The sequence below is a fragment of the Elephantulus edwardii genome, unplaced genomic scaffold, assembly GCF_000299155.1.
Source record: "Elephantulus edwardii isolate Elephantulus edwardi_28Jun2011 unplaced genomic scaffold, EleEdw1.0 scaffold00071, whole genome shotgun sequence".
Taxonomy (NCBI): Eukaryota; Metazoa; Chordata; class Mammalia; order Macroscelidea; family Macroscelididae; genus Elephantulus; species Elephantulus edwardii.
Window position 1 is genome coordinate 1,854,632 of NW_006399821.1, and position 21,451 is coordinate 1,876,082.

Sequence of the window (21,451 nt, forward strand, 5' to 3'; positions counted from 1 at the left end):
AAACAGCATGAACCAAACTAAGTCACTGAATAATCAATGAGAAGCATTATGATTATTGGATGATTTGTTTGTAAATTTTGCTGAAGTATTAAAAACTTGCTCACTGTTGAATACAGATAGTAAAGTTACTGAGGAAGACTTAAAGCATTTGCTGCCAAAAGTCAAACTGCAGCCTTCAATATGGATTGCATCTCAACATCACAAAAACAAAGATCCTCACCACTCCTACTTAATATTGTATTGAAAGTACCTGTTAGGGCAATAAGACAAGACAAGAAGAGGCATCCAAATTAACAAAGAGGCTTTAGTAAAACTATTGCTCTATACAGATGAACACAGAAAAATACAAAGACTCAACCAAAAAACTGTTAGACCTAGTAGATCAATTTAGAAGAGTGCCAAGATACAAGATCAAAATAAAAAATTCATTGAGATTTCTCTACAGCAACAAAGAAAACATGGAAAAGGAAACTAAGAAAGCAATACCATTTACGATGGCCAACTACAAGATGAAATACTCAAGAATAAACCTAACGAAAGAGACACTAATGACCTTTAAGGAAAAAAACAAAACAAAAAACTACAAAACACTACTATAAGAAACATGAGACCTAAATAAATGGGAAAATATTCCCTGTTCATGGATAGGTAAACTAAACATAGTGAAAATGACAATCCTACCAAAAGCAATCTACATGTTCACTGCAATCCCAATACAGAAAGCAAACTCATTTTTCAAAGAGACAAGAAAGGCAATTGGCAGGCTTATCTGGAAAGAAAGAGACCCTGAGTAAGCAAAGCTCTTCTGAAAAATAAAAATTAAGTGGGAGGCACAGTACTCCCAGATCTTAAAACCTACTACACAGCCATAGTAAACAAAACATCATGGTGTTGGTACAATTATACACTGACCAATGGAACAGAATCAGGAACCCAGAAATTAACCCATCTACCTATAGTCAATTGGTATTGAAGGACTCAAAACTTATTAAATGGGAAACAACAACCTCTTCAATAAATGGTGCTTGCAAAATTGGGCCTGCAAAAAACTGAAACAAGATCCTCATTTCACATCATACACCAAAACAACTCAAGGTGGATCAGAGACCTAGAAGTAAAGCCCCAAACCACAAGATCAACTAGAAACAAATGTAGAAGCCCTAGCCTATGATATAAAAATGACTTGCAAATATAGCCAGAAATGCACAATCAGGAGAGGACAAAATCGGCAAACAGGACCTTCTAAAAAGTAAGTGCCTGTATGTTTCAAAAGCTTTTTTGAACAGGGTTTAAAAAAAAACCCAAACCTCCTACAGACTGGGAAAAAATATTTGACATTACTACAGGACCCCCACAAGAAAAGACTGATAAACAATCACTAAGTGGGCAAAAGACCGGAAAAGACTTTTCACAAAGTAAGACATTTGGATGGACAACAGATACATGAAGAAGTGTTCAAAATCACTGGTAATCAGAGAGATGCAAAATGTAAAAGAACAGCAATAAAAAAAAAAATTAAAAAAAAAAAAGAACAGCAGGCAAAAAATGCTAGAGAGGATGTGGAGAGATAGAAACTCCAATGTACTACTGCTGGTGGAATTTTAAAATGGTGTAACCATTCTAGAAGGCAGTTTGGCATTTCCTCAAAAAGCTGAACAAAGAAATCCCACATGGCCCATATTTCACTAGTAGGAATATATTCCAAGAAATTAGAATGAATTATCCAAACACAGATATGCAAAGAACAGTATTTACAACAGAAATATATGGTAGCAGCTCAAATATCCATCAACGAATGAATGAATTGAGAAATTGTGGTCCACTCACATAATGAAATGTTGCTGTTGTTGTTATGTGCTATCGAGTTGCCTACAATTCATTGCAACCTTACGTACAACAACCCTAAATTCTGTGCTATCCTGTGCCAATCTCACTGTCTCAGATACACCTAACCCCATTATCCCAGTCACTGAATCAATCCATCTCATAGAGGATCTTTCTCTCCTGTGCTGTTCCTCCACACTCCCAAGCATGACGTCCCTCTCCAAGAACTGGTCTCTCCTTGAAATATGTCCAAAGTATGTCAAATGAAGCTTCAGAATCGTTGCCTCCAAGGAGCAGCCCGATTTAACCCTCTCTAGGGCAAACCTGTTCATTTTCTTAACAGTCCATGGTATATTCAATACTTTTCACCACCAGGGTATTACACTCACCAAAGTCTTGTCACCATAAGCTTTGCTCACCTCAAGTCTTACTGCCCAAGGTGGTAAGCACTCTTTCTCTTATCCTAGTCTCACAGCTGTCGCTTATTTGCAAGACCATGTGTCTGCAGTTTGCAGTTAAGGTAGCTGGACATCAGAGGCTAACAGACTAAAATAAGCTAACTTTTAGGCTAACAAAATAACTATGCAGCACTATGGAAGAAAACTTTTTTTTTTAAAAAAACTGTACAACATGGGAGAGTCTGGAGAAGCATTATGCTTAGTGAACTACCTCATAAGGACAAATATGGCATAAGATTATTATTGTAAAAATAAGGTAACTATTAAAATGTGTGTAAATGTCCAAAATGGAAAAGGGAAGAGCCTGGGGTACAGAGTATTTGAATGAGAGGGGATCACTACCATAGCAGAAGTTATGGGTGGATGGAGAGTGGTGAAGGAATAGGAAAGATTCAATAAGGACTCAAAAAAACTGTAATAAGAATAATAGGCAGAGATAACTGGTAACTATATACAATATATTTGAATGAAGTACAATGTAAAAGAATCATTGTATGAAAGTATTAAAAATTACATTAAAAAGAAAACAAAGATCTTCACCACCAAGCCAATGGGCAGTAATGTGATAGATGGAGAAAAGAATGAGGTTGTTAACAACTTCATCTTGCTCAGATTCACAATAATTTTCTATTTTTAGAAAATGTCACACAATTTTATGGCTGGGAAATAGAGTGGAAAAAAATCATGTGTCATGTGGACTGTGTCTGCATGAAATAATAGCAGGCAGCAGAGATAGGTCACTAGGGACTGGTCCCTTCCAACTATGCCTGCCTCTGACATGCATCTGGTACTACACTGACCTGGGGACCAGAGTGCCCTCGGCAGGGTTTGCACACAGACATTACAGCTAATGCACCAAAGTCACTGGAACCTGAGCAGTCCTCTGAGGCTGAGATCCACAACTGAATAGTGTAACAAGTTTCCTACAAATTGGAACTTTGAACAGCAGGGATGGTCAGGAGTGTGACACATGCAGCTATACTTCTGTCATTTACTACTTCACAAAAAGCCATCAAATTCATTGTCCTCAAGTGAGTATGGACCCAGAACTGACACTCTCCAGTGAGTTTACAGGAGCAGAAAAGCATAAGAGAGGAAACTGTCCACTTTTCTCCAGAGGAGCCACTAGTGGATCCTAATCACCTATCTGGGTTGGCAAAGCAAAGTCATATTGACTTTATGTACAACAGATCTAAACCCAGTCCTATCCTGTGCCATCCTAATCATCTTTCTGACACACTTGAGCCCACTATTGCAGTCACTGCATCAATCTTTCTCATTGAAACTCTTCTTCTCTTTTGCTGACACTCCACCTTTCCAAGCATGATGTTTCTTTCCAAGGAATAGCTTCTCCTAGCAACATGCCCAAAGTGTGTGAGTAGATGCTTTACCATCTTGGTCTTCAAGGAGCACTGTGTCTGAATTTTCTCCAAGACATACATATCTGTTTGTTCTTTTGGCAATCCACAGGATATACCACACTCTTATACAGCACCACATTTCAAATGCATCTACTCTTCTTGTACCATCCTTATTCATTGTTCAACTAGTAAATGTATAGCAAGTGACTGAAAACATCATGGCTTGAATCAGGTGCACCTTAGTCTTTAAAGTGACATCAGCACTTAGAGAGGTTGGTTGCTCCTCAGTACTTTAGAGAGGTCCTGACAACAAATTTCCCCAATGAATTAAGTCTTTTGATTTACTGACTGCTGGTACCAAGGGTATTGATTGTGGATTCAAGTAAGATTAAACTGTTGACAATTTCAATCTTTTCTCCATCTGTCATGATGTTGCCTTATCAGCCTCATGGTAAGGAATTCTGTCTTCTTGATGTTGAGATGTAATCCATATTGAAGTCTCTAGTCTTTGATCTTCTGCAGCAAGTATTTCATGCTTCCTTACTTTCCACAACTAAGCTGTATCATCTACATAACACAAGTTGTTGATGAGTCTGATCCTGATGCCACATTCTTCTTCACTGAGTCCAGCTTCTCAATTAATCAGTACACATTGAATAGTTATAGAGAAAGGATACGCCTTTAGCTTTGCTGTTGTTGTGGGGGTGGTGGTGGTGGTGGTGTACCCTTGAGTTGGAACCAAGCCAGAGCTGACCCTCCAGCATGTTTTCAGAGACAGTAAGCTGCAAGGAGCTGAGTGTCCATTTTTCTTCCATGGAGCCAATGGTGGAGTCTAACCACAAACATTTTTTTCTTGGCAGCATGATTTCCTTACCACTAAGCTATCAGAGCTTTAATCTCAGATGACCTTAAATAGACAATTTGATCCTTTCTGGAAAATGCAGCTTTTTCATCAATAAAATGGAGATACTACAACAAAACTTTAGGACTAAACCTAGAAAAAATGTTTAGACTACTACCTGACCTTTATCCAAAGGTCATTTTGGAAAATGTCGCTATCACTACTTAATAATTCCTAGTAAAACACAGACTACGTGGTCTATACCTGCACATTCTAATGCAGTAACTATATACCTGCACATTCTAACGCAGTCACATGTGGCTATTTAACGTAACTAAAAGTAAATAAGAATTATAAATTCAATTCCCCAGCTGTACTCAAGAAACTCACTCAATGCCTTCGACTCAGAACAGACTTATGGCTGCCCCTGCTACACAGGAGGAGACTGTCCATATTTCTTCCACCGAGCAGCTTGTGGACTTGAACCGCACATCTTTAGGTTTAGAAGTGTAGCTCCCCACCTCCCAGGCCACCAGAGCTCTCTCTTGCTGTACTAGCAACATTTTAAAATGATCAATAACTACACTTTCTTCACTGCAGAAGTTCTATTGGACAATGCTGTTCTGTAATCTCAGAAAAAGTAAGAATGTAGAGCTACATATGAAAATATGACAAATAATTAGCCATCAATTTGTCACTGTCTTAAAATCAAGAAGAAACACTAAATTCAAAGGCAAATATCAGAAATATATGTTTGTGGAAACAGAAAAGACATTTCAGTGAAAATAAAATGAGAATGGTAAATTCTGAAGATAATGGGCTAGGGTTTTTTTTGGTTTTTTATTAACTAACTTTTACTTTAGAAACGTACTTTAAAGTAGCAAAAGCTTCCCAACTTAAAACTGTCATGTAACCCCTCCCCCCCCCAAAAAAAAACCACCAAATCCTGGAGATGCATAAGTTAGCCCATAATTTGTACATATGACAAAAGTATTCGTAACAACCTAAGCAAATTAAATTAATTTATAGAAAGAGCTCTACTGGCCAAGTAGTGAGAAGCTGTGCTGTAAACTAAATTATATTTATATTCATTTCTTTTTCTTTTCTTTTCCCAAATAAATTAAATCTTCAAAAGTTATATCCACAAACTGTTTTCTGGTTTAAATTTTCCATATTGTCTCTCTTTTTTTTTAAAGCTCATTCTATGATTATTTAAAGGAAGCTCTGGTGTCACTGCATGGTCAACTCAAATGCCGTGCTTCTCTAGGAGTTCAAATTCACCAGCTGCTCAAGGCAGAAAGATGTCCAATCTCCTCTCGTGCAATTTACAGTCTTGAAAACTCAAGGCAGGGTCAGCAAAGAGTCGGTTCCAACTTGATGGCAATGAAAGAGAGAGGTAGCTGCAAGAGGAGCTGTTGAGACATAACATCTGTACTGTAGTTTGGTTCCATGACCTGCTCCAAGGCAAAAGGTGGATGGTCTCCTCCTGTAACGATGTGCAGCCTTGGGAAACTGGTGGAAGGTCCTCATGAATTGGAATCAATTCAGCAGCAGTGGGTTAGGGTTCAGCTATTTATGTTTTGGATAAATAGAACACATTAAACTCGTGAAAAGTAACTTTTAGGGGAACTGAAACAACACCTCTTCCAATTTTATATCCTGCTCTCAAGCAACACTGGATAATTCTGGGAGGAAGCAAATTATTATAAATTAATCTATCTTAGGGAAAAGTTTTACATCAAAAATCCTACAGAAGGGCTCAAGAGAAGGTGAGCTTTATGCTGAGTATAACTTTGTCCAGAAAGAGTAAACTTCAACAGAGCTAATAATGCAATTCTAGCATAAATCAGTTGTTGATGAGGTATAGTCAATTCAATGACACTTAATAAATGCATAATTATAAAAGAGTAAAGTAAAAATTGTTTCTCTTACAATTTTTACACACTAAGTCCCGAGTACAGGTTTCATAAATCATTCCTTACATTTTTTTAAAGTGATATTAAAGTACTGTGCTAAATGTGACATAATAAACAAAATTTCATGTTTTCTGAATCTTAATAACTTATGTTTTCTTTTAAAGATACACTTACTATATAGCTTATTTTTCGCGTTACCTTTTAAAAGTTAATTAAAAAATCTTGGAGGTTTTGGGGATGAGTGGTTTTTTGTTTTGTTTTTTTCTTTTTGTGCCATTTTATCATTTTGATGAAAACCTTTCCAGTAAAAATAAAATATGTTCTAAGACCTTACAGTGTCAGCCTGTTCTAATACTAAAATGGCTTCAGTAAATGTGCTCTGGAGTTGAATTCAGAAGACATTCTCTTCTGCAACACTGGTGACATTTCTCTCAGATAAAAACAAGGCAAAAATCCCAATGGAGGGAAAAGAAAGTAAAACAACTTAGGATGTGAGGGTGTGGGGAATTATGTGCTGGTAAAAGTCATAGATTTAAAATTAAATCCAGCTACTCAAATACTATTGCAAAGGAAAAGTTGCACCAAAGCAATCTTTCTAGAGAATAATTCTTATCAAGGGAGTTCCTGATTTATGAACAGATATTTTTCCAAAGCACTTAGAAACATCTGCCTTGGAGACTAACTTAAACTGCAAAGTGCAAAACTAATGTGACAGCAATACAGTCCTACATTTCACAGAGTCATCAAATGATGTGACACAAAGTTTCTTAGTTATTCTAAATGGTGCTTTCGGTGCAAAAACATAAACTCTGTTGTTAAAATAAGTTTTCGGGTGCATTCCTGCTTCATGTTGAAAGTTCACTGTAGGTGGGAATGCCACTGATATTAAGTGTTAACTCATCTAAGAAGAATCTCCCAAATCAGTAGGGCAAATAGCTCTACCTTAGAAGTTGCAATATCAGAAAAAGGATGAGATGAGTGCCGGAAGAAACTCAAACTTCACATGTATCCATTTTCTCCTAGCTTTACAATATTTACAAAACATAGGAGAGTTGGACACATCCTTAAATATCCAACCCTTAATTAACTCGAGAAAGTACAAATAAATTGAGGACATGTAAGAATCCATTATTCTCACAGATGGCACTTTTGCACTAAGATGGGCAGCTGTTGTTGTTGTTAGGTGCCGCCGTTAAGAGAAATACATAAAGATCCCTTTCTCATTCTTCTGGTCAATGATAACTCTGGCATTTGCTTCAAGGCTTTTCTATCGTTGGTGCTATTTATATAGTAGTCAGCTTTACGGCAGTAAAGTTAACTTCTTAAGCAGACTGGCTTCTTTTCAAATTATGGTTTCCCATAAGTAAAATTTAAAGAGATATAATAGAATATTCACTTTCAATATTTTTCCCCCTTTAAGTTCATTAAACATTTAGAATAAATACTAATACACAACCTATCACTTTGTTACGTGCAATGAGGCCCAAGCGCACTGAAAGTTTGTTTGAAAGTCTGTACACAGTTTTGGGGAGCAGGACAAAACTTACTGTTGAGCACATTCTCCAGTTTCTGCGTCATGGATCCTTCTACTTTTTCTGTTCCATCCGCTTCCAGTTTTTGATGGATAGCTTAAAAAAAACAACAACACAAAACAAACCACAACTATAAACGACATTTTTTAAACAGCTTTATGAACTGGTCACACTATTCTCACTGCTGGAAAGGAAAAGTAGGCAATTCTTTGCAAAGGAAGCAGCAGCCATGGGACAGTTTCACACTATTAAAACAGTACATGATACACATACTCATCAGGAATGTGAATTTCAAGGGCAGATGGTAAATGCAGTTGGATTAAAAGAGACGAGAAAGAAAGGATGGGAGATAAAGAAGTCAAGACTGCCGGGACCACGAGTCTTACTGGTAAGATCTCTGACACCGGAGGAAATGGGGGAGGTCTTTCTTATTCCTGACTTTAGCCACTTTAAAGCAGAATCCTTACTACAAGACATTGGCCAACAAAATATTTATTTCACTTGCACCTAGGGATATAGCATGGCAAAATATTAAGTTCTAGTCATTTTTAAAACAACCCTGCAACAAGAATAAATTATTTCCCTAAAGATTCCCAAGAAATACCTCGTAACATCTATCAACAAGAGGCATACAAATGACACTGGAGTTTTACTATTACTGTTGTTTGCCTATCTAGTTCCAGTGAAGATTATTAAAACTCCAAACACTCACTACTGTTGAGTAGGAACCAACTCATAGCTGGTCCGCACAGTAGGAAAGACATTACCTGTCTTTTCCTGTGGAGCCATTAGACCCAAATTCCACAGAGGCACTACTTTTGAATTAGTAGTATAACTCCTCGGGGACTTAGGGATTCATTCACTAGATTGTGTTTTTTACATGTTTTACTTACTGAAGAGGGGTGGTTTGGGGTTGTTTTGTTCTTGTTTTTGGTTTTTTTGTTTGTTCCATTTAATATTTTTAAAAATTTTCATTGTGACTTTTAATAAAAGTTCACAGAAAAGTTAGATTTTTATTTATTCATTCTTGTGCCTTTTACCCCCTTTCCCTCCCTTCCCTCACTCCAGTTCACTATTTTTTTCTTTTTTTATTAATGATTTTTAATGCAACATATATATATTTTTTACAGCATATTCTTTCCATTTAATTTCCCCCATTCATTCACTGTTACACATTTTCCTCCCTACCCACTCCTCTCCCAGTTTGTTTTTCTCTTTGAAAAGGAAAAAAAAATTCTTTCATTCTTATACAACCACCCCCAAGTCCACAGTTCAGTTTACTATGCATTTCTTTTTCTGTAATCTTGTTATGAAAATAATACCTAATCCTATATTCCTGTTAAACAGTTCTCTCCATCTGTTCCAACTGAAGAGGGGTAGCTTTAAAAAATGCAAATGAGGCTTATTTAAATGAAGAACTTTTTTTAAATTTTGATTTTATATTGATTTGCTTACAAAGTTCACATACATTATATTTCACACTATCCTTCATTCACGTTTCATACAATCATTCCATTCATTATGTTTTCGAAAATTAATCACCACTGAACTATGCCCCCATTACTTTGTCCTTCCAAATACCCATTAGATCTTTCTCATTTCCTTTAACCCCCTCCTCCACCTACAAAATTGTGTGATCCTATGATTTCCCTCGCAACCATTCTCATCCCTCTGCTCTCACCATCCCCCTTAGGATTCTCATACACATTTTACTAGTTACCTAGTTCTACAATAACAGTCTTATGCAGTATTTATCCTTATGAAACTGAATTAATTCACTTAGCATAATGCTTTCCAGTCTCTTCTAAGCTATGCAGTAATTTTTTAAATAGTTGTCCCTAAGTGCTGTATAGTATTCTATTGTGTGAAAATACCACAATTTCTCAATCCATTCAATTGTGGCTGGACATCTAGGCTATTTCCATGTTCTTGCAATTGTGTATAAAGCTACTATGAACATTGGTGTTCAAATCTCCTTTTGTGTCTAAGTTCAAATTTCCTCAGGATATATTCCAAGTAGTGGAACAGCCAATATGGAATTTCTGTATTCAGCTAAGAGCCTAAAAATATTTTTAACTCATCAAATACAATTTAAATTCTAATATAAAAAATTTTAAAGTAACAAAAAATCTCTAGACCAATTTTAATTAAGCCATGGTCATATTCTAAAATAAGCACAATGCTAAATTCTATCATGGATATTGCTCATCTCAACCTGTAAGAAGCCAATGAGGTATGTCCTAATATTACTTTAATTTTATAGATAAGAAAAACATGGCCCAGTGAACTTAATTGACCAAGGTCACAAAGCCAAGCCAAATCCAAACTCAAGCAGACTGAAACAAAAACCTACTGTCTATCTAGCTGGAAGAAACCACTTAAGCTATTCAGGAATTCCTCTTTGGGGTTCTTATCATCCTTGGTTTGGGGATCCCGTCTTTGGGGTTCATATCAACATTGTGTATACCTTTTTTTATTGATTGGGGGCAGAAGGATGCAAAGTCACCTCAAATTACAAATTTTATTTGGAATTCTAAAATAAATAGACTAAAAAAACCCCCAAAATAAAATACAGTAAACAGACTGCTTCTTTGCGAAGTGCAGATCATATACCTTAGGCCAGCAGATGCGGGTAACCCACTAAACCCCATTTGTGATGGGGAATGGGATTACAATTATTCTCCATGAATGAGAATCCCCAGTAAGTGCAGGTCTTTGCAAAATAAGCACATGTATAGAAAGAAAAGGAACTACATATGGAAAAAAGCAGCCACTGTATTTTATTTATCTTTGTTGGTTCAAAAATGAAGAAATTTGGATTGTGTGACAGAAGTGACATATAATGTTTCCACATATCAAAGCTAAACTTAATTCTAACTTGCAAAGTACAACAGGACTTTCTTATTTTTAGGGGAAAGAGAGAAATGACGCTCAAATATTATAAAGCTAAACTAGAAAAATGTACAGGCTCTAGATAAGCAGACCCATTTCCACTATTTATTTAAATGCTGCTGTGTTTTTTATAAAAATTCTCACTGTGAAAGAGCTACTTGGCACAAGCACCACTTTTTCCTGAGTGAGTACTGTAGGAGGTTGCCGGCGGCGACAGTCATTCCATATTTGGGGTGACAGGAACAGTAGCCTGGCCTGAAATGTTGTATTCCAACTAAAAATCTACATGAAAGGAAATCAGGCAGTCCCATTTTCTGATGCTGACAAAACCCATCACTGATTAGCAGGTCAAGATGAGGTGAGCCTGGCTCCTGAGCTCGGTTTACAGGCCTCTTTCGCTGACAAAGCAGCTTCCTGCCACCCATCTCCACCACAGCAGAGCCACTGTCAAACCGTCCGGCAGCATCAAGACGCCAGACATAAGATCTGATAAAGGCAATCCCATTTTCCAGAAAATTAAACCGAATAACCCCATGTCTGGTTCACGTGACCTTTTATTTTCTCTGAAAACAGTCTTAAACAGGATAACTCAATAAGCAATTTGGTACATGATCACAAGTTTGTTATTGGTTCTAATCTATTAAAACTTGAATATGTGAAACCACTGATCACTGTAAGTTTATATTTGAGAAAAAAAAAACACACAAAACTCTGTGTATGTGTGTGTGTGTGTGTGTATTACTCAATGAGAAATCAGGTTTACAAAAACATTCACACCTTGCCTATTGATTGGCTGGCATGATCTGATCTGCTGGCATCATCAGATCGTTTGGTTTAATGTTCTAATAACATGTTGCTGTTATTCAGTGTGGCTGACTAGGGTCTGGCTCCCAGTGACCTTATGTACCAAAATCCCAAATCCTCCACCATCCTCACTACCTCAGCTGTGCTGAAGTATCCTGCTGTAGTCAATCCATCACCTTGATGGCCTTCCTCTCCTTCAATGACCTGCACTTTTCCAGCCACAAGTCTTTTTCCAAGGACTAGCCCCTTCTGGTAACATGCCCTAAGTGTGTGAGATGAAGTCTCATCATCCCTGTTTCTAAGAAGCATCCTGGCTTCACCTCTTCATGTTCAGAAAAGTAGAAGTCCAAAAAAAGAGAAAGACCCTTAACTGGATGCACCAACACAGCAACTCTAGTCCCTGTAAAGGACAGAAGGGAGTTTGAGGATGTAGTAGGAATAGGTAGGGTTTCCTTCTATTGTACACTATCTGAGATGAGAAGGAGTTAGCTCAATGGTGCCTATGTAGCAACAATCACTAACAATATGTGAAAAAAATCCTAGAAAAGAAATAATTAGAATTCAACACATAAGTAAACAAATACATCATAAAGTGAGATTCATAGTAAGTATGCCAAGATGCTTCAACATTGTAAAAACAACAACATAAATTATAAAACCACACTATTAACACATTCATAATACCAAGAAGAAAAACCATGTGATTATACAATAGATACAGAAATGGCATTTGACAAAATACAACATCCATTCCTGACAAAAACATTAAGCAAAATAAGAGCATGAGGACATTTCTTTAATATAATTAAGAGCATGTACCCAAAACTAGGAAGCAGGGCTAGACATCCACTTCTGAAACAACAAACTTAAAAAACAAAAACCCTCTGGATGTAGTTGTCGTGTTATGTGCCATTGAGTTGCCTGTGACTCATAGTGACCGTATGTACAACAGGCTTAAACCCTGCCCTATCCTGTGCCAATCTCACTGTCTCTGACACACCTACCCCCATTACCCCAGTCACTGAATCAACCCACCTCATTGAGGGTCTTCCTCTCCTGTGCTGTCCTTCCACCCTCCCAAGCAAGATGTCCCTCTCCAAGGACTGCTCCCTCCATGGAACATGTCCAAAGTATGTCAGATGAAGCTTCAGAATCCTTGCCTCCAAGGAGCAGCCTGATTTTACTCTCTCCAGGACAAACCTGTTTGTTCTTTTAGCAGTCCATGGTACATTCAATACTCTTCCCCAACACCACAGCTCAAAGACATCAATTCTCTTTCTATCCCTAGTCACTGTCTAGCTCTCTGATGCATAGCAAATGATTGCAAAGACCATGGCATTATCAGGCACACCTTAGTCTCAAGACTGACATCGTTGCTCTTCAGTACTTTAGAGAGGTCTCTAACAGCAGACTTTCCCATCACAATAAGTCTTGTAATTTCCTGGCTACTGGTGCCAAGAATGTTGACTGTGGAGACAAGCAAACTAAAACTATGAACCATCTCAATCTCTTCACCATCCACCAGGATGCTGTCAATTGGCCAAGTGGTGAGAAACTTTGCTTTTTTAATATTGAGCCTCAATCCATGCTGAAGACTGCAGTCCCTGACCTTCCACAGCAAATGCTTCTGATCTTCCAGTTTCAGCAAGCAGGGTTGTATCATCTGCATAACACACATGTTGTTGATGAGTCTTCCTCTAATCCTGATACCACATTTCTCCTCAAAGAGCACACCCTCCTAGATAATCTGTTCTGCATAAAGACTGAAAAGGTATGGTGATAGGATACATTTTGAACCATGCAGTTTTTCCTTGCTCTGTTCTGATGACTCCCTCCTGGTCCAAGTATAGGTTTTACATTAGCATGGTAAGTGTTCTGGGATTCCCATTCTTCTCAGAGTTAGCCACAGTTTGTTGTGATCCACAAAGTCAAATGCCTTTGCATAATCAATGCAACATTGATAGACATTCTTCTGGTACTCCCTGCTTTCAGTTAAGATCCATCTAACATTAGCTACAATATCCCAGCCTGGACTTCTCGTAGATCTCTGTTGATGTGCTGTTCCAGTCATTTTTGGATAATCTTCAGCAGAATCTTGCTTTTATGTGATATTAATGATATTGTTCGATAATTTCCATACTCTGTGGGATCACCTTTCTTTGGAATGGGAACAAATAAAGATCTTTTTCAGTCAGTTGGCCAAGTGGTTGTTTTCCAGATTTTTTTGGCACAACTTGGTGAGCACATCTAGGGAAGCATCCGTTATACCATCAATTCCTAGGGTGTTATTTTTAGCCAATTCTTTCAAAGCAGTTTTAATTTCTTCCTTCACCACAGGCTCTTGCTCATATGTTGTTTCATGAAATTCTTCTGTGTCTGCCAATTCCTTTTGGTATAATGACTCTATATACTCTTTCTACTTTTGAAAAAAATTTTTTTTGGTTTTTTTTTGTTTGTTTGTTTTGTTTTGGGGTGTGTGTGTGTGTGTGTACTATCAAATCAGATCTGACTGGTACGGGAGGAGATTGCCCCTTCTTCTCCAGCAGAGCATCTGGTGGATTCAAACCACATACCTCTGGTATTGCAGTGCAGATTCTTGCCTCTAGGCCACCAGAGCTCCCCTCCCTCTTCTTTTAATACTCCAGGATCATTTAATATTCTGCACAAAGCATCCTTAAGTATTGCAATTAGAGGCTTGATACTCTTCTTCAGTTCCTTGAGCTTAACAAATGCTGAGTGAGTTCGCGCCCTTTGATTTTCTGACTCCAGCTCTTTCATTATTTCATTATAATACTTTACTTTGTCTTGCCATACTGCCTTTTCAAATCTTCTGTTCAAGACCAGCTGCTTAATGTCTTAAATCCTTCCCTCTGCTTTGGCTTCTGTGCGCTCTAGTGCAATATTCAGAGTCTCATCTGACATCCATTTTGGTCTTTTCTTCCTCCTCTGTCTTTGCAATGACCTTTTGCACTCTTCCTGGATGATATTCTTGATATCTTCCCATAACTCATCTGGTCTTCATTCATTAGAGTTCAAGCCCTCAAACCTATTCCTGAAATGGGTCTGTAATTCAGGTGGAATAGACTCAAGGTCATATTTTGGTTCCTGTGGACTTGATTTCACTTTTATTAGCTTCAGCTTAAACTTGCATATGAGTAGTTGGTGATCTGTTCTACAGTCAGCACCTGGCCTAGTTTTCACACTTGATATTGAACTTCTCCAGCAGTTCTTTTCACAGATGTAATTGATCTGATACCTCTGCATATCATCAGGTGAAATCCATGTGTATAACCTGTGTTTATGTCTCTTGTAAAGTGTATTTGCAATGAATATATTGTTGACTGTGCAAAATTCTATTATCCTATCTCCAGCTTCATTTCTGTTACCAAGTCTATGCTTTCCACTTACTGATCCTTCTTCTCTGTTCCCAACTTTTGCACTCCAGTCACCTGTTATTATTAAGGCATCTTGATTGCATGTTCGGTGGATCTCTTTAAAAGTTGGTAGAAATCTGTGATCTCCTCTTCTTTGGCTCTGGTTGTTGGTGCATATATTTGAGTGATAACCAGTAGTTTCAGTGTTGTCTCTGCTCCTGACACAAGTGTCTTAACCCACCATTTCTGCTCCACCAGCATTACTTTCTATGGATAAAACAGATTAATTTACTATGCCAGGAATGAGAATTGGAAGAAGTATGGTGTCAAATTTCTTGTCAAGAAGAACATTTCAAGATCTATCCTGAAGTACAATGGTGTCAGTGATAGAAAAGTATGCAAAAACATTCAACACCTACTAATGCAATTATTATTCAAATGTATGTACCAATCACTAAAGCCAAAGATGAAGAACTGAAGATTTTCACATACCATCAAATATGTAACCAAGAGTCAATAATAGTAATTAATAACTGGGATGTAAAAGTCTGAAATAAAGAAGAAAGACTGGTAGTTGGAGAATATAGTGCTCTTGGGGGAAGAAAAAAATAGAAATAACATGACAGAATTCTTTATAATCAATGTTAACTCATCAAAAGTATTCATTACTAAAACCCTTCTTAAAAATATAAAAAGCAAACATAAAACGTATTTTCATGTTCCAAAAATCATAAAAAAGACTATAGACATCAACCTCACCTGACAAAATACACAGGAATCAGACTAACTAAATCTGTGGAAAGAAATAGTGGAAAAATTCAGCATTCAAAACGAGGTAAGGGCCAATTGTGAAAAAAGGTCAACAATTAACCATATCCAAGTTCAAATGCCAACTCACGAAAATCAAAACAAATCCATGAGAGCCAAAATATGACTGAGTTCATGCCACCTGAATTTAAAAATCATCTTAAGAATAGACTTGCTTATGTAGTGACCAAAGATCATTTTGTTCTACTAAGCACGATGTCTTTCTCCAGGGAGAGGCTCTTCTTGATGTTGTTGTTGAGTATCTTTTGAGTTAGACTCCAGTTCATGTCGAGACCCTTTCGTACAGACCTTGCCCAATCCTACACCATTTTCAGAAAAGGGCAGTTCTTGGAAAGGGTCATCATGTTTGGGTTTTTTTTTTTAATTTTATTATTTTTGTGTGCGTGTACCGTCAAATCAGATCTGACTGATACAGGAGGAGATTGTCCCTCCTTCCCCGGCAGAGCATCTGGTGGATTTGAACCGTTCGCCTCTGGGATTGTAGTTGCAGCTCCTTGCCACTAGGCCACCAGAGCTCCCCATGAGGAAAGGGTCATCATGTTTGAAAGGGTGGAAGCCAATGAAAGAGAGGACAATCCTCAAAAAGATGAACTGATACCATGACTCCAAAAACTGGCGAAAGCACAGTGGAGATTGTGAAAATTAGTGCTGCCAATTGGCTCAATATGAGAATCTTTGTCTTCTTGATGCTGAACTTTCACTTCAGGTCCTCCTCAGTTTCAGTAAGCAAGGTTGTGTGATCTGCATAATGTAGGATGTTAATGAGTCTTCTTCTAATTCCTATGCCACATTCCTCCTCATAGAGACCAGCCTCCCAGATAATATGCTCCACATATAGATTGAAGAGGTATGGAGAAAGGATGCATCTCTGGCATACACGTTCCCTGATTTTGAACCATGTAGTGTTTCTTGGCTCTGTTCTGATGACTGCTTCCTGATCCAAGCAGAAGTTTCACATGAGCACAATTAAGTGTTTTGGGATTGCTATTCTCCTCAAGGTTAGCAACAATTTATTGTGATCCATATAGTCAAACACCTTTGCACAGTCAATGAAACACAGACATTGCTCTGGTACTCTTGTCTTTCTGCCAAGATCCATCTGGTATTAGAAGGATCAGTAGTTGGAAACATGAACTTTGTGACAGAAATGAGGCTGGGGATAGAATGACAGAATTCTACACAATCAATGATTTTTCATTGTAAATATCTTTTATAAAAAACATGAAGGCAAAGCTATACACATGGATTTCACCTGATGGTATGCACAGGAATCAGATTGCTTACATCTGTGGAAGGAATCATTGGAGAAGTTCAATATCAGCAGTGAAAAGTAGGCTGGGTGCTGGATATGGAAGAGACCATCAACTACTTATATGAAAGTTGAAATTAAAGCTAAAGAAGGTCAAATCAAATTCATAGGAATCAAAATTTCATCTTGAGTCTATCTTCCTTGAATTTCAACACCAATTCAGGAATAGGTGTGAGGCCTTGAACACTAATGAAAGAAGCCAGATGAGTTATGAGAGGCCATTTTTTTTGTTCTGCTCCTTTTCTGACTCTCCACCTTTCCCAGCGGGATATCCTTTTCCAAGCAATAACTGACTCCTCCTAACAACATACCTAAATATGTGAGATGAAGTTTCACCATCCTTGTTCTAACGAGCACCTTGGTTGCCCTTTCTCCAAAGCATGTATCTGTTTGTTCTTTTGGAAGTCCATGGATATGTAGTACTCTCATCTAGCACATGTAAACTATCTGCTTCCCAGGTAAAATATAACAGCTGCAACAACTGGCTCAAACTCAGCAAAACTATGAGGTTGGTGCAGGATCGGGCACTGTGTCCTTTTCTTGTACATAAAATCACTCTGCTGGAGCTAGTTCCCTGATTCCAGGCATCTAACAGTAACAATATTAGCTTTACTTAGAAACAATAAATCTATGCTCAGGTTTCTATTTTTCAAATAATGACGATGACTCTGGTAACTCAGAGGGAGTATCAGTAAATAGAGGATGAGGATCTAAGGGGGGGACAGAGGAGTGGACATGGGTCGGGGGATAATCATGAGGTTGCACGGTTTGATGGGTGAGGGGGTGGGTTGGGGAGGTAGGGAACATCTGGTGTGAGGGGCAATGTATACAAACTTTGTAGGTAAACCAGTGTAAAAAAAAATAGAAAAAGAAAAAAATTGCAAGAAATGATACATAGATAGAAAATCATAACGCATACACTATTTATCAAAGATGACCATCTCATTTTCTATCCCCTGAAAGACACTCACATTTCTACCACCACAAAATCTAACCCAACTGTAAGCACAGAATTGGATGACATGCACACTAGCTTGTCAGCAGTCAAGGAAGCATGGTGGCAGGTAAGGGGAGAGGCTAATAAAACAAAGGGATGCATGCACTTTAAGAATACAAGAAAAATTACAAAAGTATGGCAACAAATAGGATCTTCTAACTTACACTCAAATAAAAAAATACATTTTTTAAAAAGAGATTAAGATAAGACTTTGAAATATAGTTAGCTTTTAAAAACAATCAGATTAACCTTTATATTTTGTTTACAAGCTAAATAGTAATTTTACTTTTATCACATATTTGTAGTTCTAAAAGAAGCTGTTCAGTATTTTTCACTGAAATTACTAAAATATGCTGTCTTTTTATTTACTATAATTTCCTTGTATATAAAGACAATCAAACAGACAATGACAGCAGATACATACATGCAAGAATAGAGGACACACACATACACACACGAATGGAGGATACAATGGCTAAAAGTATGATGGGTTCGTCAAATCTTTCAAAACTAACCACATACCAAGGTCACCTTTATAGACTTAATTATATGTAGATAGCAAGGATGAATGTAAAATGATTATTTTTTTATTTCTCAAATTTTATCCATTGGGATTTAACGTCTTATTCCTTCTGGAGATTAGGATTCATGGAAAAGGAAAGAACTCTTCTATTTTACACATGTAAAATGGGTCAACAAAAGGCTCACAGACAAATATCTCAAGTAGCAAGCCTTCAAAGGGATTCCAGCCTGGAATGCAACAAATATTTATGGTGCATTTTAGATCTCTACTTTTATAAATACAGAACTAATGTCGCACCCTGTAAATAGCTGCAAACACAGTGTCACATTTCCATTATGGAAGCTCCCAGCAGATGACTCAGGGTGTCACCTTACCTGAGAGGGCATCCTGAGCTTCAAAGAAAGTACTGAGACCTCCCTTCACATATGCCAGACTGCCTTCATTCTTCTTGTTCGCCTGCTTCTTCAAATTGGTGACTGCCATTTTTAGCTGCTCAAAACTGAAATGAAAAGCAAATGTCTAAAACAAATGAAAAAATAAAATACAGTAGTGTAAAATATTGTTGTTGTTAGTATTGTTGTTACTGTTGTTATGACTCACTTAGTCAACTACAATGCTTAGAGACCCTATGAACAACACAGCTGAACCTTGTCCTGTCTTGCACAAATCCTCATGATCTCTGATATACTGGAGCCCACTGTTAGAGTCATTGTGTCAATCTATTTTTTTTTTCCAAGATCTTTTTCTCTTTCTCTGACCCTTCACCATTCCCAGTATGATGTCTTTTTCTAAGGACTGGCCCATCCTGATAACATGGTCAAAGTATGGACCTTGCCTCTAAACTAGCTGCACTTCCTCTAAGAAAGATTTCTTGGTTCTTCGGCAGGTCATGAGATCTTTAATACTCTTCACCAATGCTACAATTCAAAAGAATCTATTATTTTTCTGTCATCCTTAGTCTCTGTCCAACTTTCAAATGCAAAGAAAGCAAATGAAAATACCATAGCTTACATCAGACACACCTTAAGCTTTAAACTGACATCCTTGCTCCTTGATACTTTGGAAGAGATCCTTGACAGCTACTTTCAACAATGCAAAAAGTCTTATGACTTCTTGAATATTATGGGTGTTGACTGTGAATCCAAGAAAAATGAAATCACTGACAACTTCAAACTTGTCTTCGTCTATCATGGTGTTACCTATTGGTCTATGGATGAAGATTTCACTTTTCTTGGCTAAGATGTTGAGTTTTGATGCCGTATTCTTCCTCTTAATGTTCAGCTTCTGAAATTATTTATTCATCTTCTCAAATCATTTACTCAGCTTCTCAAATTATTTACAGATTGTGTGGATATGGGGAAAGGACACTACCCCAACGCATACTTTTCTTGACTTTAAACGATGCAGTGTTCTCTTCTGTTCTGACAACTGCTTCATGATCTATGTAGAGGTTTCAAACAAATACCATTAGATATTCTGGAACTTCCCTTCTTCTCAATGTTATACATAATTTGTGATCTACATAGTTAAATGTCTTTGCATACTCAATAATACAAGCAAATATTAATCTAGTATTTGTTTCAGCCAAGACTCATCTGATATAAGCAATGGTATTACTGATGCCACACTCTTGTAAATCTAGCTTGAACTCCTAGTAGTTTCCTGTCCATGTACTATTCTGATCATTTTGGATAATCTTCACCAAGAGTTTGCTGGTGGTTTCTATACTTTACTGGATCACCTTTTATGAGAATATGGAAACAAATATGGATCTCTTCCAGACAGTTGCTCAGGTGAGTAATGGGCCTTGTTGACTGCTGATATTGAGCTTCTCCTTCCTACTATTCCACCGATGTACTCAATTAGGTCAGGCCTATGTATAGAACTGTCATTCATTCATTCATTTGTTATTTGCAATGAGTCAGTCATTCATTTTACAAAATTCTATTATTCAATCTCTAGTCTCATTTCATTCACTGAAGCCATATTTTCCAATCACCATTTCTTCTTTGTTTCCAACTTTAGCATTTGAGTCATGATTTATTTTTAATGCATCTTGATTGCAAGTTCAATCCATTTAAGACAGTAAAAGCTGATAGAGATCCTTAATTTCTTCATCTCTAGTTTTAGTAGTTGGTGCATACACTTGAATAATCCTTCTATGTATATGTACAGTATTCAAACACTCATAGCATTGCAGTTCAAGGCAGATCTTAAGATGTTCATTTTACAAATGAAAAAGACACCGTTCATCTTCAATTTATCATTCCGAGGACAAGAGAGCTACACAGTCAAATGCCTTTGCATAGTCAATAAAACACAAATAGACATTCTAGTATTCTCTACTTTCTGCCCAGATCCATCTAACACCAGCAATGATGTCCACAGTGCTACGGCCTCTTCTAAATCCTGCTTAAAACTTCTGATAGTTCCCTATCTATGTACTGTTCTAGCTGTTTTATGCTTGCATGTGATATTAATGATTGACAGTTTCCACAGTTAGATGTCCTTTCTTGAGAGTGGCAACAAATATGGACTTCTTCCAATCCATTGGCCAGACAGCTGTCCTATAAATTTCCTGTCGTAGACTGCTAAGCGTATCCAAGGTTGCATCTTTTAATTGAAATAAGTCAATTGGTATCTCATCCATTCCTGGAGCTTATTTTTTTGCCAATACCTTCAATGTTGCTTCCACTTCCTCCTTCATTACTATTGGCTCCTGTTCATACGGGACTTCCTAAAATTCTTCGGTGTCAATCAATTCTTTTTGATATAGTGATTCTGTGTATTCC

The 21,451-nt window shown here is 37.3% G+C and overlaps 1 protein-coding gene across 1 annotated transcript in view; it reads right to left on the reverse strand.

Annotated features, from left to right (window-relative positions):
• The window catches only part of EXOC2 (exocyst complex component 2), a 248,021-nt gene that overhangs the window by 166,801 nt on the left and 59,769 nt on the right, over window positions 1–21,451 (reverse strand). Inside the window, exons 5-6 of the mRNA XM_006888701.1 lie at window positions 19,034–19,158; window positions 7,948–8,028 (exon numbers count right to left, since the gene is read on the reverse strand). Of these exons, the coding sequence (XP_006888763.1) occupies window positions 7,948–8,028; window positions 19,034–19,158 (206 nt within the window). The remainder of the gene's footprint in view (window positions 1–7,947; window positions 8,029–19,033; window positions 19,159–21,451) is intronic.